This window comes from Phyllobates terribilis, unplaced genomic scaffold (genome assembly GCF_046119375.1).
Source record: "Phyllobates terribilis strain yellow unplaced genomic scaffold, ASM4611937v1 Scaffold_3__8_contigs__length_932513732, whole genome shotgun sequence".
Classification (NCBI taxonomy): domain Eukaryota; kingdom Metazoa; phylum Chordata; class Amphibia; order Anura; family Dendrobatidae; genus Phyllobates; species Phyllobates terribilis.
The window spans coordinates 191,350,496-191,377,053 of record NW_027362763.1 but is presented as its reverse complement, the minus strand read 5'-3'; the positions used below and the strand labels follow the sequence as shown (position 1 = coordinate 191,377,053).

Genomic DNA, 26,558 nt, shown 5'->3' with positions numbered 1-26,558 from the left:
ATTTAACCCCTTAGTGACAGAGCAATTATGTCCTTAATGACGAAGCCAAATTTTACCATTCTGACCAGTGTCACTTTAGGAGGTATCTAAGGGGTAACATTTCTCCTTGCGGAGAGAGACATGTTAATCATGTCAAGGTGAGGAGACGTTTAAAGCTGCAATGCTCCTCTGGGAAATATGCAAATTGTCTCTTCAGAGAAGAAGAGGACTAGAACTCTAGTGTCGCCTACAGGAAGTAGCAATCCTAAAAGTCAATAGTGACCCTTTAACTAAGCCTTATCACATGACTTAGAATATTTATAAAGTAATTACTCTGGAACGGATCCCACGGATTCTGAGTTTGTTTTTTCGGGACATATTGTACTTCATGATAGTGATAAAATTTCTTCGATACGACTTGCGTTTATTTATGAAAAAAATGGAAATGTGGCAAAAATTTAGCAATTTTCAAATTGAGTTTTCATGGCCTTAAATCAGAGAGATATGTCACACAAAATAGTTAATAAATAACATGTCCCCCATATGTTTACTTTACACCAGCACAATTTTTGTATCAATTTTTTCTGGTTAGGAAGTTATAAGGGTTAAAAAGTTGACCAGCAATTTCACATTTTATCCAACAAAATTTACAATCCCTCTTTTTTTTAGGACCAAATCACATTTGAAGTGACTTTTGGGTATTTTCTGTCATATAGACACCTGAAAGTGAAACCATTCTAAAAACTGCACCCCTCAAGGTGCTCAAAACCACATTCAAGAAGTTTATTAACCCTTCACATGCTTCACAGAAACTGAAGCAACGTGGAAGGAAAAAAATGAACATTTAACTTCATACCAATTTTATTTCTCGCAAAGTTAACAAGAGAAAATTGACCACTAAGTTTGTTGTGCAATTTCCCCTGAACACGCCGATACCCCATATGTGGGGGGAAACCACTGTTTGGGCGCACGGCAGGGTTCGGAAGGGAAGGAGCGCCATTTGACTTTTTAAATGTAAAATTTGCTTGAATAATTAGCGGACGCCATGTTGCGTTTGGAGAGCTCCTGATGTGGGAGGTTTCCACTGTTTAGGCACAAGTGACACCATTTCGGAAATACACCCCTCAAGGATTGAGCATTTTGAACCCAGAGGTACGACACAGAATTTGAGAACATTAGGTCGTCATATTGAATATGTTGTCCTTAGAGATTAGCGCAAGTGCTCGCTACTTCAGTCTGCCTAGGGTGCTCGTGTATACATAGAGTATCGCGGGCCCTTGGGTGACATGCTCGAGTCCCCGCCCCCCATATTTTGCGGCCGTTAGATATCCAAAAAAAAAAACCATGCGGGGATTGCCCAGGAATGGCAAGCAATCCCTGCGTGTTTTTCTTTTTTTCTGTATAACAGCCGCAAAACATGTGGGGCGTAAACTTGAGCATGTCACCCAAGGACCCGCGATACTCTGTGCATACCCAAGCACAATAGGCAAACTGAAGTAGCGAGCACTTGCGTTCAACACTAGTCGTCATATCGTCATAATTTTTTTCTCTCTTTACTTTTGAAAAAACCCTAACCCAATCCTAACCCTAATACCAACAAATGTGAAAAAAATAATTTTACAATTTTTATCTAGCTAAGGGGGTGACAAAGGGGGATTTGATTTATTAATTTTTTTTCTTGTGATCACTGTGATAAAACCCTATCACAGTGATCAAAAGGAACCAATAGGGAAAACTCCCAATTGTTGCCGGATACTGGCTAGCAGATCTCGGAGGACGCACTGCGCATGCGCCCACCATTTTTCTTTCGTTACCGGAAGATGAGGGAGGGCAGGGGGAATTCATTTCTCCCTCACTTTTTTTTATTCCGTGATCACCGTTAAACACTGAATAACGATGATCACATGATCGGGAACTGGAAAGAACGGCCCTGATCATATTCTCTGGGTCTCAGCTACCCCCTGTACCTGAAACCCTGGGATTTTCTAACGCTAGGGGGAGTGCTACACTTATTCAGTGCCGTTAAACAGCAGCACTGACAAGTAAGTACCCTTAACTGCCGTCGTGAAAAGACGTATTGGTGGTCGTTAAGGGGTTAAAGTTTGACAAACAAAGGAAAATAAAAAATGCAAAATAAAAATGCTGCACCCTCCCCCTTTCTTTAAAACAATACTACTGTATATCTGCTTGATAGGCCGACCCCAAATTACACTTCCACATAGGTAGGCATCTTTCATGGATAAACATCAACATGTGGGAATGCAGCATCTCCGATAATGTAAAGTGCCTTACATAAGAAAAGCACGGGCACACAGATAGTTATCGAAAGATTCCTATATATTAACATGTCACACACTAAAGAATCTGGCGCATGTCATTTGATGAATTGAACTTCTGTTTGTGTGCTTTACTCGGACTTGCTGCAAAACCACAAGACTTTACACATGGATTTGCTGCACACTTCTGCCCCTTTGGGTTTTCACGTGAAAACCCAGTCTTATTAAAAGAAAAAGGGAGTTACATTCCACTGTAATTCTGCTTGTGGTAAAGGACTATTCAATCGAAGTTCAGGCGCTCGGTGCATCATGGCGTGACCAAAGTTACCTACACCTTCCCATTTCCCCACTATCTCCACCTCCTCTGCTTGATAAGAGCCAAAGAAGGGCAGAGATAGATGGAAAACAAGCAGGTGGGAAGGTGCACTTCAATGCTTGGCCCAGTCAAGATGCACATAGAAAATGTCATGGTCGGTAAGGGGTCCCTGCAAAATGACATTTACGTCATAACGATCTTGCGGGCACAGGAGCTGTGCCCACACAATTGATGGCGTGGGCTTGGCTAACTTTATAGCAGAGCTCCAGCTGTCACTGCCAGGAGCGGCGCCCGCACCACCCCAGGCCATTTAACCCGCTAAATGCCACAATCGATAGTGATCGTAGTATTTAGAAGGCTGGGAGAGGGAAGGGGCTCGATCATTGTGAGGGCCCGATTGTTGCCATGAGGACCTCTGGGTCAGCCAGCTACGGCAAGCCTGTTAGATTAAGCCAAGAGCATGGTGTAAGAGGCTTCTGTCAGTGCAGCACTGACAGGTATAATGCATTAAACCAATCAGAATAAAAGTTAACTCCTTTAAAGCCTAGGGCGTATTAGTACCCCTAGGCCATCACTCCCGGTTCAGTGAGGGCACCGGCGCTGAGCCAGCACTGAACCGGGCACATGTCAGCAATCTCTGACAGTGGCATTTAACAGCGCCATGCTGGAAGCGCAGCATTAGCGCCGCCCATTGGTGACTCTGTCACATGATCGCGGGTCACAGATTGGCCGGCATGACAACCTGGGGTCTGCAGCAGACCCCTGTGGTTGTCATGTCTCGCTTCCTATGACCGCCACCTAGTGGTCGGCGCTCATAGCACATGAGCATTTCTATTGTATACAGGCAATCTGCTCATCGCCTGTATGCAGTAGAAGCAATCAGAAAACTGCTACTTATAGTCTCCTATAGAGGCTATTGAAGCATGCAGAAAGTGTTAAAAAAAAAAAGAAGTTTTTTAAAAAAAATATATTATATATATATATATATATATATATATATATATATATATATATATATATATATATATATATATATATATATATATATATATATATATATATATATATATATATATATATATATAAATAAATATCTAAACGTTTAAAATCACCCCTCTTTTGCTCCATTCAAAATAAAACAAAAAAAAAATCCCCATAAGCACATATTTGGTATCGCCGCATTCAGAATCGCCCGATCTATCAAAATAAAATAAAGAATGAATCTGATTAGTAAATGGCGTAACGAGAAAAAAATTCTAAACTCCAGAATCACGTTTTTTTTGTTGTCGCAGCATTGCAATAACGGGCGATCAAAACATATCTGCCCCAAAATGGTGTCAGTAAAAATGTCAGCTCGTCACGCAAAAAATAAGCCATCACATGGCCATATTGACTGAAAAATAAAAAGGCTCTGGTAAGAAGGGGAGCAAAAAATGAAAACGCAAAAACCCAAGGTTGTTAAGGGGTTAAAGTCCCAAAGAGTGGGACTAAGAAGAAAAGTAAAACGTAAAACTATTTAAAAAAAATAAATAAATAAAACCAATAAATAGATAGATTTTTGTAAAAATACAAACACACACATTTGGCATTGCTGCGCCCAGAACGACCCTACCTATAAAACGGTCACACTAGTTGACCCATTTAGTGAACTCCGTATAAAAAGATGTAAAATGTGGCAAAGAAAACAATCATACCGCCCAAAAAAGTGAAATAAAAAGCGATCTAAAAGTGAAATGAAAATAAAAATGATCTCTGGAGCTGTATGGTGGCTTGTTTTTTTGCGGGACAAGATGGCGTATTCAATCAATGGATGAAAGAAAAAAAAAAATGTTATTGTGCTCAGAATAAACCGACGAAGATAGATTTTTTTTTCTATAAAATTTTTTATGTAAAACCAACAATACATTTAAATTTTTTTTTATAAAATGTGTCTCTAATCGTACAGACCCAAAGAATACCCCCGCCTCGCCACCCCGAAAAGAAATCTAGCAAATTCTCTGCTCCAAAATCCAGATGCACCCCTCTTTTCTGAGCCCCAGTGTGAGTAAACCACATTTAGCGTCCACATGTTTGGCATTTCTGTAGAGATAAGTGCCCGCTTAATTTATGGGTGCATTTCTCCAGAAGCACACGCTGGGTATACCATACTGGGCACTACAAATGCAGATTTGCAATTTTCACTCAGCAACATCCACTGCTGCTCATTTCTGCAAAACACCCATGGAGCCAAAGTCACTGCACCTGAAGATAAAATCCCAAAGAAGTACAATTTCCAAAATGGGGTCACTTGAGGAGGGATTCTGTGCTTCTAGCACTTAGGGGCTCTGTATATGGAGTCTGCATACTATTCTACGATAATTTGTTCTCCAAGAATCAAACAGCGCTCCGTCCCTCCAGAGTCTCTCCATGTGGCTAAGCAGCACTGTACAGCCACATTCAGCACAAATTGTGACAAATTTTGGTGCCATTTTTACCCACTTCCCCGTGAGAAAATGCAAAATCTGGGGCTAAAACAGAATTGTGGTAAAAATGTAATTTTTTTTTTCACTGCCCAAATGGTATAAAATTATGTGACCCACTGGTAGTGTCAATATGATCACTGCACCCGTAGATGAACTCATTGTGAGGTGTAGGTTGTAAAATGGGGTCATTTATGGGGTTCTGCTATTCTGGCACCTGCCAGTGGGTCATAGCCCTCGCAAACCGTAAAATCAGCACTACAATATGGCGCTCATTCCCTTCTGGGCTTTGCATGTGCATTTAAAAGTAACTCCTGATTACATGTAGGGTATTGGCGCACTCAGGAGAAATGACAAATAAGAGGTCCATTTTTCCTACTAGCCCTTATAAAAATTAAAAGCTTGGGGCTTAAACAGTTTAGTGTTAAAAATGTAATTATTCATTCTTCACCGCCCAATGGTATAAAATTCTGAGGCACATGTGGTGCAACATGCTCGCTGCACCCCTAGAGGAATTCATTGGGAAGGGGGGTGTAGTTTGTAAAATTAGGTCACTTAAGATGGAGAGGGGGGTTTCTGCTGTTCTGGCACCTCAGGGGCTCTGCTAATGTGACATGGCACCCTCAAACCATTCCAGCAAAATCGGAACTCCCACATTGCGCTCCTTCCCTTCTGAGCTTTGCACTGTGACTCAAAAAGTAGTTTTTGACCACATATGGGATATTGGCGTACTCAGGGAAAATTGTAACATTTATTTTCTCCCATTATCCCTTTTGAAAGTTAAAAACTTGGGGCCAAAGCAACATTTTAGTGAAAAACACTCAGCCTAATGTTAGACAATTCTGTGAATTGCCTGAAGGTTAAAAATGCTCACTACACACCTAGATAAATTCCTCAAATGGCGTAGTTTCCAGAAAGGGGTCACCGCTGTTTTGGCATGTCAGGGGCTCTTCAAAAGTGACATGGCAAAAGCAATCTATTCTAGCCAAATTGAGCTCCAGAATTCAGTTGACGGCCCTTCCCTTCTAAGCCCTGCCGTGCACCCAAACAGTAGCTTTCCCCTACATATGGGGTATCTGTGTACTCAAGAAAAGGGACCAAGCAATTTCTCTTGTTACCCTTGTGAAAATGACAAATTTGGGGAGAAAAATAAATAAATACAAACATTTTTATGGGAAATTATGATTTTTATTTTTGTGCTTTCAATTCCTTTGACGCACCTGAAAGGTTAATAAACTTACTACTTAGTGAATGTGGGCCACAGTTTTTAACATGGTGTCACTTTTGGGTATTTTGTGTCATGTAGGCCCCTCAGTCATGTCAAATGTGATGTGGTCCCTAAAAAAATGTTTTTTGCATATTTTGTTGGAAAAAATATAAATTGCTGATAAACTTTTAACCCTTCTAACTTCCTGGCAGAAAAAACACATGTGGATTGTACATGCGTTTTTCCTGCCAGGGACATGCGGATGTGAAGCGTTCTTCACATGCATTTCTGCATGCGGGTTGTCAAGCGCTTTCCAAGCGATTTTAGCATCACCTGGAAAGTGCTTGTCAACTTGGTCCCACTATATAAATCCATGCAACCGGCATGGATTTATATAGTGTGACCTTAAAGAATGTTTAAAAATAAAAAAAAAAAATCTATACTTACGTTCCGATGGCCCCCGGAGTCTTGCTTCGCTCCGTCCTGGCTTGCCGGCAGCTCGCGGGACACTGCACTGAAGGACCTGCCGTCACATGACTAGGACGTCAGCGCAGGTCCTTCAGTCCATCGTGAGCTGCCGGCAAGGGAGGACAAGCGCAGCGGGGGCCGTCAGAAGTAAATATTATATTTTATTCTTTTTTTTTTTTTTTTTTTTTTTTTTTTAACAGGTGTGGAGGAGAGTCTTCCTGATCTAAGGGTCTAGACTTTTAGCTCAGAAAAATGTGTCCTACCGTAAATTTATCACTTAAACATGAGCCATGTATGAGGGAGTCGGGAGTTGGGAGTCTGTGTCATGGAAATTGAGGAGTTGAAGTCGAAGGTTTGGCTTACCGACTCCACAGCCCTGGTTTCAGGGCATAAAAATTAAAAGTTTTAACCCCTTTACCCCGATGGTGGTTTGCACGTTAATGACCAGGCCAATTTTTACAATTCTGACCACTGTCACTTTATGAGGTAATAACTCTGGAACGCTTCAACGGATCCCCCTGATTGAGACATATTGTACTTCATGATAGTGGTAAAATTTATTTGATATGACTTGCATTTGTGAAAAAAATCAGATATGTCACACAAAATAGTTAATAAATATCATTTCCCACATCTCTACTTTACATGATCATTTGGAACCAAAATGTTTTGCAAGGAAGTTATAAGGGTTAAAAGTTGACCAGCGATTTCCCATTTTTCCAAAAAAATTTACAAAACCATTTTTTCTTGGGGACCACATCACATTTGAGGGGTCTTTATGAAAGAAAATAAACAAAAGTGACACCATTCTAAAAACTACACCCCTCAAGGTGCTCAAAACCACATTCAAGAAGTTTATTAACCCTTCAGGTGCTTCACAGGAATGTTTGGAATGTGGAAGAAAAAAAAATGAACATTTAACTTGTTTCACAAAAATGTTATTTTATACCCAAATTCTTTTTTACTTTTGCAAGGATAAAAGGAAAAAATGGACCCCAAAATTTGTTGTGCAATTTCTCCTAAGCACGTCAATACCCCATATGTGGGGAAAAAACACTGTTTGGGCACATGGCAGAATTCGGGAGGGAAGGAGCGCAATTTGACTTTTTGAATGTAAAATTTGTTTGAATAATTAGCGGACGCCAAGTTGCATTTGGGGAGCCCCTGATGGGATTAAACAGTGGAAACCCCCACAAGTGACACCATTTTGGAAACTAGACCCCTCGGGGAACTTATCTAGACGTGTGGTGAGCACCTTGAACACCCAGGTGCTTCACAGAAGTTTATAACAAAGCCGTGGAAAAAAAAAAAAAATTCCGGAAAAATGATCTTTTAGCCCCAAATGTTTTAATTTTCACAAGAGTAAGAGGAGAAAATGGACCCCAAAAACTGTTCTGCAATTTCTCCTGAGTACGTAGACACTATTTGGGCGCACAGTAGGGCTCAGAAAGGAAGGAGCCCTGTGTGACTTTTTGAACGCAAAATTGTCTGGAAAAGAGAGCGGACACGATGTCGGGTTTGGAGAGACCCTAATGCGCCTACACAGTGGAAACCCCCCACAAGTGACCCCATTTTGGAAACTAGACCCCTCAAGGATTTTATCAAGGGGTATAGTGAACGTTGGCGTTTTTATTGGTACCATTTTCGGGCAAATTCATTTTTTGATTGCTTTCTATTCCGATTTTTGGGCGGTAGAATAAACAAAAACCTTCAAGTCAGGAATTGTTTTTTGTTTATGTCGTTCCGCGTGTGATAAAATTGATAAGGCAGCGTTATTCTTCGGGTCAGTACGTTTACAGCAGTAGCACATTTAGGCTATGTGCCCACGATGCATAAATGCTCCAGATTTTTTCCTGAGCGTTTCTGCATCTCCCTGGCAGAAAAAATGTATGTGGATTGTACATGTGGATTTTACATGGGTTTTTCTGCCAGGGACAAGCGGATGTCCTGCGTTTTTCACATGCGATTTCCCATGCGGGTTATCAAGCGTTTTTCCAAGTGATTTTAGCATCCCTTGGAAAAGTGCTTGACAACTTGGTCACACTATATAAATCCATGCAACCGGCATGGATTTATATAGTATGACCAAGTTAATAGTAAAAGAATGGTAAAAAATAAAAAACAAACATTATACTCACCTTCTGATGGCCCCCGGTCTCCTTCGAGATGCGTCCTGGCTCCCCGGAGGCCTAAAAGGACCTTCCATGACGTCATTTAGTCATGTGACAGGTCACGTGACCGCCTCACAGCCATTCTGGAGTAAAAGTTTGAAAAAAATTTTGCCCCAACTAAGAATTATGCCTAAATTTTGCGATTTTGGCAGTTTATACTAGTTTGGGCTGGGGCGTGACGACTGCCGCTCATCAAATTCATGACCATTGGCGGATTTGGTCTTGGCAACTTCCAATCATGTACTTTTTATTCAATCTTCTCCATGCGTTTTCTGCCAATTTTATATGTTCGCTCAGTCATAGCCTAAAACTGTATGAAACATAAATTTACCCACAATGCAGAAATGCTGCATATTTTTTCCGAATCTCCCTGGCAGGAAAAACGCATGCGGATTGTACATGCGGATTTTACATGTGTTTTTCCTGCCAGGTAGAAGTGTTTGTCAAGCCTTTTTTAATGCATTTCTGCATGCAGGTTATCAAGCGATTTTAGCATAATTTGGAAAAGGGATTGACAACTTGATCACACTATATAAATCCATGCAACCGGCATGGATTTATATAGTGTGACCAAGTTAATAGTAAAAGAATGGTAAAAAATAAAAAACAAATATTATACTCACCTTCTGATGGCCCCCGGTCTTTTCTCTGCTGCATCCGGTTTATTTTTTTATTTTAAATTCTTTTTTTTACAGGTTCTATGGTACCCGGGTCTGGATGAGAGTCTCCTCTTCTCCAGACCCGGGTACCATCCGCACATTGAATCGCTTAATAAAAGCATGTGCACATGTAGTGAGTGATGCGGATATTAAGAGAGTCAATGCAAGTAAATGGCGGCAATTACGCTGCGTGTCCGCAAAATTAATGGACATGCAGCGTATTTTTCCGCAATGATAATCCGCAGCGTAAATTTCCGCAGCATGTGCACAGCACATGTGGATTATCATTGGGGGACATGGGGCACGTATTACCAAGCGTTTTTTGCTGCAAAAATTCCATGGCAAAAACGCTTGAAAAACACATAGTGGGCACGCAGCCGCAAGGGTACTTTTCAGTTATATTACATATGTTAACCTTATGCCACAATCATTGTATATTACAGTGATACTTCTTAAAAACTCTACAAAGAACACTGCAATCTCCAGTATGAGGTCAGAGACAAACATTCAAGACTTAGAAAAAATAAAAAATAAAATAGAAACTGACTGAAAGCAGTTACCCCCTTATAATATAAGTTAGATGAAATCTTTTTAAGGCTAGCAGATTTTCTTGCAAAAGATCTTTAAGAAAACACAAGGCACCTCAGCCAGCCTCTCCTCCAAATGCGATGCCCGACAACTCGCAGTAACTGTATACATTCAGATAGCCAGGGTATATCAATATGAGCGTAACATTGGAAGCCTGTGCTAGCATTTCTTCTGTGGTGTTGCTATCAGTGTGTCAAGAGTGGGAGAAGAGAGTTGCATTGACAATCCTACACAATGGGCAGCACTTTGAACACATTTTATAAGTGGTCATAAACTTGTAAAAACTCATGAAAGAATAAAGTTACGTTAAAACCAAGCACACCATTGTTTTTCTTATGAAATTCTCAATAAGTTTGATGTGTCACATGACCCTCTTCCCATTGGAAAAAATAAAGTTGGATCCAAAATGGCCGATTTCAAAATGGCCGCCATGGTCGCCACCCATCTGGAAAAGTTTTCCCGTTCCCATATACTACTGTGCCACAAACAGGAAGTTGATATCACCAACCATTCCCATTTAATTTAGGTGTATCCATATAAATGGCCCTCCCTGTATAATAAGTGTGTGTTCAATTCGAGAAAACTGCGGATAGTACAAGTCCTCATAAGTGACATGCTGACATTTAAAACTTAAGGTAATATGGCCATTTTGCTACACTACAGGTCAAAAAGAGAACCCACAATTCAGGACAAAAAACAATCCAAAGCAAGTTCTGCCAAAAAGACTCCCTCATTAATATATTTATCTTCTATGTTTGCAACATAATATCTGTCAAAAGTGATTTATGGTTCATTCAGATACAGGGTGGTCCAAAAGTAGGTGGCCAGAAAATAATAACATTCATTTTGATTTATATATAAAATTATATTTATTAACACAAGCATAACATTGACAATTATATTTTATTTTGAACAATAATACAAAAGCCCTTAAATTTTATCAACGCAGGTGATGAAACTGTTTTCCATTACAATTTGCACAGCTTTGAAGTCGCCTCTTACACTACGACAAACTTTTTTGCACAAGTCTCTTTGGGTATTAATTTCTTGAAATGCATCTCTTATGTAATTTTTCAAATCACTGACACTTTTTGATTTGACTATAAACTTTGTGAGGAATGAAAAGTGGAATCTGGTCGCTAAGGGCAAGTGAGCCAGTTTCACTTTACACCATGTTTGATAAATCTCCCCCTTCATAACCTTATTACACTTTCTGTCCACCTACTTTTGGACCACCCTGTATATTCCACTTGGTCCAGTTCAGTGACAATTCTGCTTTGAGCTGAATAGATGTGTACATGGAAACAGACTGGTTACTAGTGAGGTGCTGCTTAAAAAAAAAAAAAAAATGTAACTGAAAGAACAGGGATAGCCAAAAAGCATAACCCTAACATCAAAACCGCCAGGCAAAGGAATCAGATCCGGAATGGCATGGTGAAGACAGAAAATTAATGCTAATCAGCATGAGCCACACCACTCACCATCACAGTCCATGGTGTTAAAGGGAATCTGTCACCAGGTTGTTGCTACCCCCATCTGAGAGCAGCATAATATAGGGGCAAAAACCCTGATTGCAGCGATTTGTTACTTACTAAGCTGCTTGCTGCAGATTTAATAATGTTTTCTCGGCTGCAGATCTAGCAGTTCTCTGGATGCTGAGCCCTGTATAACCCTGCCCACAACACTGATTGGCAGCTTACCGTGTTCAACGTGCATAGGCAGAAAGCTGACAATCAGTGGTTGGGGCAGGGTTATAAAGAGCTCATAAATATGGAGAGCAGCATGGTTTACTAGTCTTCTAGTGATCTCCTATTGACAAAGCAGTGATTTTATCAAAACTACAATCAACAGCCCAGTAAGTGAAACATCGCGGTATTCAGGGCCTCTGCCCCTACATTAAGCTGCTCTCAGATTGGTTGGCAATCTAGTGGGGGAGCCAACCATTTGTCACAGCTTTGCCATGCAAGATATAAAAATGCATAACTTACTTGCTAGTTTTGCCTGTAATCCTGAGGGTCCAGGTTTTGAGGTCTCAGCCTTCGAAGATCCCGGAAGGGAAAGTTTTGTTTTAGGAAGGCTGACTTTTGGGCTGAATCGAGCTGCCCAATCAAACTTTGAAGAGCTGCTGGCTTTGGCCTGTTCTTTTTCTCGGCTACTCCTTCGAGGGCTTGGACTTGAGGCAGAGCGTGATCGTCTAGCCTTGTTCTGATCCTTCCCTTGTTTCACTCGAGCTCCTGGGGGTGCAGCAGAAGAGACTGAGGCGACAGCAGAGGAAGAGGAGGAGGAAGTAGAAGCAGAAGATGAGGAATCAGTAATGGTGCTACACCCAGCTTTGGCTGAGGTGGCTGATTTTGAAGCCAGCTTGGTGGGTTTTGGAGGTCTGTCTTCGGCACCAGTCGCTACTACGGCTGCACTGCTGCTCTTTACACTAGAGGAAGTATCTGTCCTTTTCCTTTTGTGCAGCGGGGAGGTACCGGGGGCTCCACCCTTCCTGCCGTATGCTTTGCTTGTTGACGGCAATGATGTGGGTGGAGCTGAATGCTCCTGGTCAATCTGTCTCTTCTTAGGTTTATTATTTGGTCGCCGCGTCCCAGCAGAGGGATCGACGTGCTGAAGTGCTTTGGGTTTCTTAGCAGAGCTAGGCGAGTTGGTCCGGCTATAATCAGGGCTGGCGCTGCGTTTTACCCCACGGGAGGTTTCTTTCTTAGGCCTTTGAATTTCTGAGGAGTTAATTCTGTCTGGATCTTCAGCTTGTGGTAGTAAAACAGAAGATGAGGTACAGCCCCTAAGAGGGAGAAAAACCTAATTAAAATAGGGCTTAGTACAAAGAATACATGGCTTAAATTTATTTAAAAAAAACCCAAAAATGACAGAAAAATGACAATAAGAAAATCCAACACACATTAGTAAAAACAAAACCCATTACACCTATATAAATAACTAATGTCAACTTTTTTTTTTTTTTAAATTTGATAGGCAACTATAATGCAGTGCATGTACAATCAGGAATTATTTTGTCGTGCAGCAAAACCATACAGAATTTAGACAATCTTCAGGGATCATGGGTTTTACAAATTAAGGAAATTCCTCCTATTTAAAATTGTCCAAATGGAATAGGTCAGTGAGGAGAGTGACTACCACACTAACAGCGGAGTGAAGAGGCCATTGTGCACCAGACGTGGCATAGATCCATACACAGTGTGGCAGACCCGAATGGTACTGCAGCTCTTTCGCATATTAGTAAATAAAGCGTAGATATTAAAGTTAATCTGTCATTTTTGCTGTCTAATCAGAGTAGTATAATGCAGAGAGAAAGACCCCGATTCCAGCGATGTATCACTTACTAGACTGCTTATTGAAGATTTGATAAAATTACTGTTTTATCAGCAGGAGATTATCACTTGAGGACTAGTAAACCTGTTGCTAGGTAGTTTTCCCTTATACATGAGATCTGCATATGCATAACCCCACCCCCACCACTGATTGGCAGCTTTGTGTACACTATGCATAGGCAGAAAGCTGCCAATCAGTGGTGTGGGTGGAGAGCACAGAGCTCAGCATTCAGAGAACTGCTAGATCTGCAGCATATAAAACAGGGATTTTATCAAAATGACAGCAAGCATCTCAGTAAGTGATACACTGCTGGAATCACGGTCTCTGCCCTACATTATCTGGCTTTCAAGTGGGGTAGCAAAAGAGCTGATGACAGATTCCTTCTAAAGTCCCAGAATACCCCTTTATTGCCAAAAGGGGGTTAAAAAACAAAAAGACACTGGGCAATACTAGTACCAGAACATGGTTTCCTTTTGCCTTATGTACCCAATAAACTGCAAATTCGATTTTATAAAGTAGTGGACAACACCTTTTAAAAGTGGCTTAATGGGTCCAGGGTGGTGGTAACACACAGACATAAGAACCCTGTCAGACCGGCACAGCTACTCCATACCTGCTCTGATCAGGAGCCAGAGTTGGCTTTCCTCATTTGGCAGGGAGATTGCATTTTGACAATCTCTGCAGTCCACCAGAAGCTGTACGGAGCAGCAGCAGCAGCACAGGTCCAGTAGGCCTCTTTCTTTACCACCATGTTTAAACCTGACCAAAAGTATACAACCCCTGGCAAAAATTATGGAATCACCGGGCTCGGAGGATGTTCATTCCGTTGTTTAATGTTGTTGAAAAAAAAAGCAGATCACAGACATGACACAAAACTAAAGTCATTTCAAATGGTAACTTTAGGGCTTTAAGAAACACTAAAAGAAATCAAGATTAAAAATGTGGTACTCAGGGTAATTTTTTTCAGACCAAGCAGAGGGAAAAAAATTATGGAATCAACCTGTAAATTTTAATTTCCAAAACTATCAAATTAGATCTGCTCGATAGTCTGCATCTAAAAAGGAGTGATCACACCTTGGAGAGCTGTTGCACCATGTGGAATGAGATGAATCATGGTTCCAACACGAGAGATGTCAATTGAAACAAAGTAGAGGATTAGCAAACTCTTAGAAGAAGGCAAATCATCATGCAATGTTGCAAAAGATGTTGGTTGTTCAGTCAGCTGTGTCTAAAATCTGGACCAAATACAAACAACATGGGAAGGTTGTTAAAGGCAAACATACTGGTAGACCAAGGAAGACATCAAAGCGTCAAGACCGGAAACTTAAAGCTAAATGTCTCCAAAACAGGAAATGCACAACACAACAAATGAGGAATGAATGGGAGGAAACTGGAGTCAATGTCTGTGACCGAACTGTAAGAAACCGCCTAAAGGAAATGGGATTTACATACAGAAAAGCTAAACATAAGCCATCATTAATACCTAAACAGAAAAAAACAAGGTTACAATGGGCTAAGGAAAAGCAATCGTGGACTGTGGATGACTGGATGAAAGTCATATTCAGTGATGAATCGCAAATCTGCATTGGGCAAGGTGATGATGCTGTAACTTTTGTTTTGTGCCATTCCAATGAGTTTTATAAAGATGACTGCATGAAGAGAACATGCAAATTTCCACAGTCATTGATGATATGGGGCTGCATGTCAGGTAAAGGCACTGGGGAGATGGCTGTCATTACATCTTCAATAAATGCCCAAGTTTACATTGATATTTTGGACAGTTTTCTTATCCCATCAATTGAAAAGAGGTTTGGGGATGATGACATTTTTCAAGATTATAATGCATCCTGCCATAGAGCAAAAACAGTGAAAACATTCCTTGAAGGAAGACACATAAGGTTAATGTCATGGCCTGCAAATAGTCTGGATCTCAATCCAATTGAAAATCTTTGGTGGAAGTTGAAGAAAATGGTCCATGACAAGGCTCCAACCTGCAAAGCTGATCTGGCAACAATAATCAGAGAAAGTTGGAGCCAGATTGATGAAGAGTACTGTTTGTCACTCATTAAGTTCATGCCTTAGAGACTGCAAGCTGTTATTAAAGCCAGAGGTGGTGCAACAAAATACTAGTGATGTATTGGAGTGTTCTTTTGTGTGTTTTTCATGATTCCATAATTTTTTCCTCAGAATTGAGTGATTCCATAATTTTTTCCCTCTGCTTGGTCTGAAAAAAATTACCCTTACTGAGTGCCACATTTTGGATCTTGATTTCTTTTAGTGTTTCTTAAAGCCCTAAAGTTTCCATTTGAAATGACTTTAGTTTTGTGCCATGTCTGTGACCTGCTTTTTTTCAACAACATTAAACAACTGAATGAACATCCTCTGAGCCCGGTGATTCCATAATTTTTGCCAGGGGTTGTAGAATGAAACACCCAAGTAGATTATCTAAAAGAAAAATATTTCTGGCACTGAAATCAATCTAAACTATCACTTATTTGTGAACATCTGTCAAACTTTCACTCTCTTCCCTTCCCCATGCTACATGCTAAACTAGATGGAAAGGAAAGACTCAGATCCGTGTTACCAATCATTAAAGCGATCTAATGTTATACAATTTTTCTGTTGGAGTGTCTCTGCTCTGTACATATGTGGATTTTAAAAATTTTAGTAGCAGAAGAAAGACGCAATATTAGAAAGGTTCTGTGGCTCCACATTTGCATTATGTCTTTTCTGTCAGTTTTTCATCTAATGCTTTAAGAAAACACATGGAAACTAAAACAGACCCATAAGTTATGACTGAAGAAGGGAGGGAATGGGGATTTCTCAAATGCATCATGGTTCCTGTAAACAAAATAGTCCAGTGGAGCAGAGTCTTAAAAGGCAAATCTTATACTATATTTAAAGGAATTTTCCATTATATATAGCATAGCGGATATCTTAAAATATAACTTTTAATATCAATAAAATTTTGTCATAAAACCCAAATCTAGAGCTTAAGGAGAAAACACATCTTAAGATATAGGATATTCATTGATACCATTAGACCTCTGTGACTCCAGCTCTCAGAACTTAAGTGGTGTTCTCATCCTGGTGCCCAAAAAAAAAAAAGGTGCCTCCTGACGCGTTTCTTTCTTCGTGAGAAGTCATCAGGGGAGTGTACTTGCGAATTGATGGGGGGAGTAGAAAAGACAAGGCACCAGCAGAGAGAGGCCCAAATTGCTCAAGATGACCAGCAAAAAGTGTCTCCGTGCCAATAAACTGCTCAGTGTCCAAAACTAAAAAACAAACACAAATGAACACAGAACTCCCACAGCGATGGGTCTTTCATTCTGCAGGTGCAGGACGCCATCGGAGAATGGATAAGGCGCTTATAGGATGTCGTGGCGATGACCAGTCACAAGAGTCATATGACCGGGCAGGACATTTAAATAGTGGGAGGCGCAAGGATCCCGCCCACATTGTTAACAAGGTAATCGCACAGATTATTATGTGACCACCTACGGGTATGACGCGAATGATCCCCGCTATGAATGAATAATGTGAGGACCCTCTAAAGTGAAATATCAAGGTGGACTAAGGTTTATGGTTTTGAAGTATAATGTTCCTGGTTAACAAATGTTACCGGGGAAACCATAAGCAAGATGTATTGGGGGCAGACTGACTCCGCCCTCGGAAAGGAGGTAGGACGCCCTCAAGAGGAGGGAATTAAGGTCTATTTAAACTATTAAGGAGACACGTGGTTATCTCCCCATTTTTACAAAGGGGATGCAGCACTCTGCACCTCCAGAATAAAAGACTCACCACTGTGGGAGTTCTATGTTCATTTATGTAGTAATTTTTTTTCTTCCGTTTTTGAGACTGAGCAGTTTATTGGCACAAAGACACTTTTTGCTGGTCATCTTGAGCAATTTGGGCCTCTCTCTGCTGGTGCCTTGTCTTTTCTTGTACCCCCCCATCAATTCGCAAGTACACTCCCCTGATGACTTCTCCTCACGGAAAAATAAAACCATCGGGAGGAATTTTTGGGGGGCAGCAGCATGAGAACCACACTTGGCTACTGCCCTTGTTAGGCAGGAGTCAACGCAAGGGGAAGAACAGGGTAAATATCCTGATCCAGTCGACCATCACGGATAGGATCCCTTGAAGTCGGACATCCCTTTGGCTCAAATGGGTGAGATGTACACGTCTTTATAGAGAATGTTTATGCACTGTAACACTTTGTATAGGAGTTTTGTCCCATTGCGGTCTATGGCTTACTAGTGGACCCTAGGAAGGGGTCTTATTGTCTATTGTATCATGAGAGTTGGAGTCACAGAGGTCTAATGGTATCAATGAATATCCTATACCTTAAGAAGTGTTTTTCTCCTTAAGCTCAGGATTGGAGTTTTATCACAAGATTTTATTGATATTATTAAAAGCTACGTTGTAAGACATCCTCTGTGCTATAAGTATGTTATTTTCTTGAAGAGTGGAATCTGTTTCACAAAAGCAGAGTTTTGAGCTATAAGTTGTGTTATCCATTATATTTCAAACTTTGCAAGAAAGAAACAACTGTAGCATTACACACTACTACTCGTCCTGTACTTCAGCGTGATCACTCTGGTGGCATCTCCCGGGCCCAGCATTGTTGAGGTCGTGTCCATTTAGTCAGCTGACCAATGACTGACTGCAGGGTCAGGTGACAGACGGACAATTAGTTGTTACTTCTAGAGCCAGCAGAGGCGACTGGTGTGGCAGAGGCTTGGAGTGGCAAGTAATGCTTCTTTAATTCTACAACAAACCCTACCCTTTGGCATAGCTGAAAAGTAATGAAAACACCTTTATGTGGATCATATGCATAAGATAGATATAGGCCAACATGTATTGCTCCCAACTCTACCATAACAATTCTGTCAGATGTGTGTCTCTTTCAATAGTGCATAAGGTGAATACTCAGTTGTCTGAAACGTCTGGCAGAGACTCATCCTTTACAGGACCAAAGGATCAGGCATGTTGGAATCCAATATGTTTGATCCATTCTTCTCCGGACAGGTGAGAGCTGTGACTACCCACATACACAATAAACTTGGCAGCTCCTGCTGAAATCAACAGCTACAAAAAGTTAAAAAAGTCTGAAACATACATAACATACATGGGGGGGGGGGGGAATCACAGCGATTATGATACATGACAGACAATACAAGAAAGGTTTAATGTATTAAGCAAGGAAATAAAAGCAAGAAAAAGAAGCAAGACATGGCTACCTCTAAAATAAGAAAACCTAAGCATATTTTCACTCGAGTCTTGGCAAGTATTGACAGTTCTGAATCCTTTACTACATCTTGGTGTATTCCGCCATCAATAGTACTAGCAAAACATTTGACTACCAATTCTATACAAGTTCATAAAGTAGTTAGTAAAGTTACCTTTTAGAGCCGTGTCCCCTGGACTGGCCAGTAGCTGTATTAGACTGCACTTTGGGGGTCTTAGAAAGTGACTTTCTGCTCTCAGGAACGCTAGGGGTCTTATGTTCTGCCTGATCTAACTGGGACCTGTTGCTGGAAAACCAAGAGAGAACTGCATCAGAGCAAACAGGACACACAGATCCCTCCTGCTATGTTCACCATAGAAACATGACTTGGTAGTAGCTATGATGCAAGAGAAACTTTAGTAACAACTTTGCAGAAAATAAAAATGACAATCTTCCCTTGACAAACAGTTGGTCAGGATTTGCCCTTGCGTTAAGAGTTAGAAGTTTTAGAATAAATCAGCAAGATCAAGATAGATATTAAGAGGATTCCTTAATGGTGTTTGTAAACCTTCATTGAGAGCAACCACAAAATGAGAATAGAGAACGTCAGACAATCCAACAAAAAGCCAAACAAGAATTATCTGCGCCAAAGTACACCTGTCTGTACTTAAGCAAGGCAAGCAAACGACTCCACCGTGTATAAAGGCTTCTTTTTGTTGCATAAGCTGTAGATATTACTGTGGAAGAGCAGTATGTGTGGCCTTCACAACACACAGAAGTCAGCTTTCCTTACCTTCCTCCAGCAGTGTCCTCTTGCGGCTGGGCCCCGGCAGTGTTCCTCTGTGAACGTCGCAGTGACCCCCCTGGATTGTTATTAGGCCGGCTGGACATTGGCACCTCTCTCCTGAAGGGACATACCCTTTCTAGACACTACCATTCACTGCAAAAAAAACAAAAAACAAAGAATAAGAAATGTTAAAATATTGTTCCTGGCAAATACGGTAAACTATACAGATACAGTGAACACTGACAAAGTCATTATGGCAGGAGACAAACAAGAAACTGATGTGGTACAAAGACACAAGCTGCTCTATCAGACTTTCTGCAGTTCAAGGTGCAGCGTCAACACTGGACTGTCCATGCTAATGGATCTCTAAAAGCCAGCAAGCAGCATTAATTATGGTATGTTCTTACATATATTTTGTATTTAGATTATTACGAGGCACATTTTAATTGTAAACCTATTTAAAATCACGACACACCTCGACAGCTCACACACCACATGAGAAAGTTTCAGAAAGGCATCTCTGCCTGAATGAGTGCAGCGAGTACAGTTCACAGTGAGTGATCGCAGCGCTTCTTCCTCCTGCCAGAGATCACATGAGCGCCAGGTGCCTGAAGGTGCAGGACCTGCTGCTGTCAGCAGACACCGAGCAGATCTACAGTCCACGGCGTCATTTACCCACAGTGGCTAAGAGGTTACAAGAAAAAACAGCAAAAAAAAAAAAAAAACACTTTTCCTACAAAAGCCTTTATGCTGAGCGATTGTTTTCCCTAATTTTTGTTGCATTCTTGGAGCCATAATTTATTATTTTTTAATCTTTCTCTCCAAGTAACACACACACATATATATATATATATATATATATATATATATATATATATATATATATATATATATATATATATATATATATATATATATACACACACACACATACATACATACATACATACATATACACACACACACAGTATTTGATGAGGTTTTTTTACCTCAGTATTTGTAAGCGAAAACCAAGTAAGGAACAATCAGAGGAAAAGTATAATAGAAAAGTCACCACTTCTGTATTTTTATTCTCTCCTGGTTTTGGTTTACAAATACTGATGTAAAATACTGACCAAATACTGAAAGTGGCATATGGGCTTGCTTATGTTGGACAATCGGTAGTTTTAGGCTGAGTGCCCACTATGTGTTTTTCAAGAGTTTTTGCCGCGGAATTTCCGCAGCGAAAACGCTTAAAAACCGCTTGGTAATACGTGCCCCATGGTCCCCAATGATAATCCGCATGTGCTGTGCTCATGCTGTGGAAATTTCCGCTGCGGATTATCATTGCGGAAAAATGCGCAACATGACCATTAATTTTGCGGACACGCAGCGTAATTGCCGCCATTGACTTGAATCGCTTAATATCTGCATCACTACATGTGCACATGCGGATATTAAGCGATTCAATGTGCGGATGGTACCCGGGAAGGAGACTCATCCAGACTCGGGTACCATAGAACCTGTTAAAAAAAGAATTTAAAATAAAAAATAAAGATTATACTTGCCTTCTGATGGCCCCCGGTCTCTTGTACAGCTCGCGGTGGTCTAAAAGGACCTGCAGTGACGTCATTTAGCCATGTGACAGGTCACGACCGCTGACATCGGCGATCGCGTGACCTGTCACATGACTCAATGACATCACCGCAGGTCCTTTTAGACCACCGCGAGCTGTACAAGAGACCGGACGCACCAGAGAAAAGACCGGGGGGCCATCGGAAGGCAAGTATAATCTTTATTTTTTTACCATTTTTATTCTTTTTATAAACTATTAACTTGGTCACACTATATAAATCCATCCCGTTTGCATGGATTTATATAGTGTGACCAAGTGGTCAAGCACTTTCCAAGTGATGCTAAAATCACTTGGAAAAGCGCATGTTGGAAATGTATGCAAAAGAGCTTGACAAACGCTTCTACCTGGCAGGAAAAAGGCATGTAAAATCCACATGCGTTTTCCTGCCAGGGAGATGCGGAAAAAATCTGCAGCATTTCTACATCGTGGGCAAATTAGCCTTACTGGTATCATTTTAATTTTTTTGGCAGAAAGGACGAACAGGAAAATCTGAAATTAATTTTTATGTAATTCATAGTTAAACATATTAACTTTATTTTGCTGCTCCATACAATTATGAAAACAATAAATATTTATGTTTTACCACAAGAAAAATCAAGTATTAAAAAATTATTTTTAGATCTTTTGGAAACTATGGGGAAAATCCGCATGCGTTTCCACAAGAGAAATAGACATGCTGCGGATCTGAAAAACCCACTTCATATCAGTTTCCGCAGGTGCACAAAAACGCATAGTGGGCATGGGATTTCTAGAAATCCCATCCACTACGCTGTAACATCTGGCCGCTGCGGCTTTGACGCAGCATAAAATCGCAGCGTCAAAACCGCAGCAAATCCGCAGCATGTGCATATACCCTTAGAGCTGCCTGTGCTGGATCCATGGAGGTTAGAGCCGGCGAGTTCGCCTGATTTTATAATTCTGAAGCCATCACTGAGGCTTGTAAACTTTGTTTAGAAGAAGGAAGATAGTAATTACAAAGTCCACTAGTTCAAAGAGGGCTAACAATGCATACACTGGCCTCTTCCCAGGAGAAAGTTACCAGGACCACTAAGTACTCTTTTATAAAGTCTAAAAAAGGGCAATATAGACTTTCAAAGAACAGAAATAATGGTCATATGTTTCAAGTATTAATAGGAATTTGTCAGAAGATTTTTGCTATGTAATCTGAGGACAGAATGAGGTAGGGGTTAAAACTCAGAATTCAAGGATGTGTAACTTACTAAGCTCTGTGCGGTTTACTTACACTGCTGGTTTCATCACTAGGACATTATCATTGCTGTGACAAGCTGGGAGGTGAGCTGTTGTCTGACCACGCCCTTCCTGTGATAAGCAGCTCACTATCTATAGACAATGTACACAGAGCCTGGTGTGGGCAGGGGAAGCTGTCTCAGCTCTGCTACACTCAATCAGAAACACTGCACCAAGTGATACATCATCTCAGAGCAGCATGATGTTGGTAATCGAATGAAGTAACAAAAACCTGCGGACAGATTCCCTTTAAGATCAGGTACAACAATCTTACCTGGCAGGTGACCTCACAGCAGAAGCATGGAAAAGCCCTGAGGTTCCTGACTTTCAGAAAGTAGGAAATAACTAATATCCACAATACAGTCAACTGAAAACCCCAAGAAAAAAAAATGCCTGTGACTCCAACATGTTACATTATCATTTGTGTACAAGATGAAAGTGACTGCATTAATAAATGGTCCAGAGAATCACTTTCGCATTGCTCCAATGCATTGAACACAAAATACGGTATGTGTCTATGTGAATCTAAAAATATATCAGAAGATGGCCTAGACATTAATTGGGGCAGTTGGATTATGGGCTCAATAAAAAGAAATTAAACAGCATAATGTCCTCATTAAAACTGGACTTATTCAAACCCCTGCGTCTTCCTTGTGGCCAGACAAGTTGTTATAATACAGTCTGTCCCATTCCTAGACCATATACAGTCATGGCCAAAAGTTTTGAGAATGACACCAAAATTATATTTTCACATGATCTGCTGGCCTCTGGTTTTTATTAGTGTTTGTATGATGTTTATATCACATACAGAAATATAATTGCAATCATATTATGAGAACCAATAGGTTATATTGACAGTTAGAATGAGTTAATGCAGCAAGTCAATATTTGCAGTGTTGCCCCTTCTTCTTCAAGACCTCTGTAATTCTCCCTGGCATGCTCTCAATCAACTTTTGGACCAAATCCTGACCGATAGCAGTCCATTCTTGCATAATCAATGCTTGCATTTTGCCAGAATTTGTTGGTTTTTGTTTGTCCACCCGTCTCTTGATGATTGACCACAAGTTCTCAATGGGATTAAGATCTGGGGAGTTTCCAGGTCATGGACCCAAAATCTCTATGTTTTGTTCCATGAGCCATTTAGTTATCACCTTTGCTTTATGGCAAGGTGCTCCATCATGCTGGAAAAGGCATTGTTGGGCGCCAAACTGCTCTTGGACGGTTGGGAGAAGTTGCTCTTGGAGGACATTCTGGTACCATTCTTTATTCATGGCTGTGTTTTTAGGCAAGACTGAGTGAGCCGATTCCCTTGGCTGAGAAGCAACCCCACACATGAATGGTTTCAGGATGCTTTACAGTTGGCATGAGACAAGACTGGTGGTAGCGCTCACCTCTTCTTCTCCGAATAAGCTGTTTTCCAGATGTCCCAAACAATTGAAAAAGGGGATTCATCAGAGAAAATGACTTTGCCCCAGTCCTCAGCAGTCCACTCCCTGTACCTTTTGCAGAATATCAGTCGGTCCCTGATGTTTTTTCTGGAGAGAAGTGGCTTCTTTGCTGCCCTCCTTGAAACCAGCCCTTGCTCAAAGAGTCTCCGCCTCACAGTGCGTGCAGAAGCACTCACACCAGCCTGCTGCCATTCCTGAGCAAGCTCGGCACTGCTGGTAGTCCGATCCCGCAGCTGAAACAGTTTTAAGATACGGTCCTGGCGCTTGCTGGTCTTTCTTGGGCGCCCTGGAGCCTTTTTGACAACAATGGAAGCTCTCTCCTTGAAGTTCTTGATGATGCGATAGATTGTTAACTGAAGTGCAATCTTTGTAGCTGCGATACTCTTCCCTGTTAGGCCATTTTTGTGCAATGATGGCTGCAAGTGTTTCTTTAGAGATAACCATGGTTAACTGAAGAGAAACAATGATACCAAGAACCAGCCTCCTTTTAAAGTGTCCAGTGATGTCATTCTTACTTAATCATGACTGATTGATCGCCAGCCCTGTCCTCATCAACACCCACACCTGTGTTAATGGATCAATCACTAAAACGATGTTAGCTGCTCCTTTTAAGGCAGGACTGCAATAATGTTGAAATGTGTTTTGGGGGTTAAAGTTCATTTTCTGGGCAAATATTGACTTTGCAAGTACAGTAATTGCTGTTAAGCTGATCACTCTGACATTCAGGAGTATATGCAAATTGCCATTACAAAAAATGAAGCAGTAAACTTTGGAAAAATTACTATTTGTCTCATTCTCAATACTTTTGGCCATGACTGTACATTAGTGTAAATGGCAACTTGTATATTGCCATCAGTTCAGACAACAAAGTAGTTAAAAAAACTAAAGTGCAAAAATACAGTCACAAATAAGTGCTGTAACCCGCATAGATGCTAATATTCAATCCCGAAAAGGACCAATCAAACCTTGGCCACATGGTGTATCTTGTGCCTACAGGTAACGAGGAGAATGACAAAACATGCCAAGTCTATTACAAGAAGAAAGCTGCAAGAAGTCTTACACAAGCAGTAACCTTACACATAACGACTGTACTAGACGCTGCCCGGTATACAGCATTAGAGAATATGCAGTATTTACCATCATTTGCCTTTCAAATTAATTTAACCGCAACATAAAGCATGTTAACATTTCACAAAGCAAATATCTGGAAAAACTTTGTAACAACAATCAGGGAGCACATGTTCTGCACAATCCGTAAAGTTCATAGCCACCTACAGTGGAAAATAAGCTGGTGACACCCATAACGTACAGGTAGCCACTACACTTAATTATCACTAAACCTCTCGCCCCATTGAGGCCCACATCATCACAAGAGTCTACAGATCCACAACCATGTCTGTCCCGCCAAGCTGACTCATGTCAGCTTCCTATGGCAATTACACAACACTGCCAACAATAGCAGGGACTAGTTTATACAAGGTCAGTCATGCCATAAATGTGCATATCTGTAAAGGCTTTTCAGTAGGAGTGCTTTCATAAGTAAGCACTATGGAGAAAGCAGACTAAGATTTCACTGACTGATTACTGCATTATGGCTTCAGTCAGATCACGACTGTGGCCCTGCATGGTTGTGCAGCTTGTGATACCACATCCCACTTGAAAGCACAGAGTCAAAAAGTGCAAATCAACAAAAACCGATCAGTGATCATCAAGGCTCGGGTAATAATTTACCTCTCCTGAAAAATAAAAAAATAAAATACCCCCAAAAAAAAGTTAACTGGAAAGCCCCTTTCAAACAGGCCAAAAAAAAAATCCTTGCCACTCCTTTACTTATTCTTGCCACTCCATCAGTGCTTCTTCTGGTCTTTGCCGACACGGCTGCAGCTGTGACGTGGCGACTACAGCATGTGGCCACTGCAGCCAATCACTGAGTTCAGCGCTGGAGTGGCAGCACAGAGACAGCGCTGGAGTGGCAGCGCTAAGAATAGACTGATTTTTTTTTTTTTTTCATAAAGCATGTCTGTGCCCTTAACCCCTTAATGACTGCTGTAACGCATTTTAATGGCGGCAGTTAAGTTCAGTGAATAGCAGTGATCACAAAAAAAATAAATAAAAATGTGTGGCCACGGTTACAATGATTTCTCTCTCCTCTGACATCATACACATGTCAGAGGAGAGAGAAAAATGAAGCCCCTCAAGCCCACCAGGTACCTCTGCAGTCCCCCAGATCTCCTGATCCGTCCCCCAGCCCTCTCATCTTCCTGTAAAATAAAATTAAAAAATGGCGGGCGCATGTGCAGTGCATCCACCGATATCTATGGGCCGGTGCCCGGCAACAATAAGGAATTTTCCCTATTCGTTTCTTTTAATTTATCACAGTGATCAAAAGAAAGAAAATAAAGCAAATCCCCCTTTGTCACCTCTTTAGTTAGATAAAAAAAAAAAAAAAAAATTCCAATTCCATTCTTTGCAGGGTTGGGATTAAAAAAAAAAAAAAAAAAAAAAAATTATATATATATCTATCTATCTCGACAATATGACGACTGGTGTTGAGCGTATGTGCTCGCTACTTGGCATCGGCTGCTCGGGTATGCACTGAGTATCGCGGGTGCTCGAGTGACATGCTCGAGTCCCCGCCCCACATGTTTCGCGGCTGTTATAAGGCTTAAAAAAAAAAAAAAAAAAAAACACATGCAGGGATTGCTTGCCATACACGGGCAATCCCGGAATGTTTTTTTTGGGTGTCTAAAAGCCGTGAAAAAGGTGGGGCGGGG

The 26,558-nt window shown here is 40.9% G+C and overlaps 1 protein-coding gene across 8 annotated transcripts in view; it reads right to left on the bottom strand.

Moving 5' to 3' along the window:
* TRIP12 (thyroid hormone receptor interactor 12) overlaps window positions 1-26,558 on the bottom strand; it is a 103,890-nt gene that overhangs the window by 54,191 nt on the left and 23,141 nt on the right. For 5 of the 8 annotated variants that reach the window (XM_073674403.1, XM_073674402.1, XM_073674405.1 and 2 more), the window contains exons 2-4: window positions 19,480-19,626; window positions 18,862-18,993; window positions 12,112-12,908 (exon numbers count right to left, since the gene is read on the bottom strand). In XM_073674403.1, the coding sequence (XP_073530504.1) occupies window positions 12,112-12,908; window positions 18,862-18,993; window positions 19,480-19,577 (1,027 nt within the window). In that variant the 5' untranslated portion in view covers window positions 19,578-19,626. The remainder of the gene's footprint in view (window positions 1-12,111; window positions 12,909-18,861; window positions 18,994-19,479; window positions 19,627-26,558) is intronic. The other 3 variants (XM_073674409.1, XM_073674407.1, XM_073674408.1) reach the window with 1 other exon arrangement.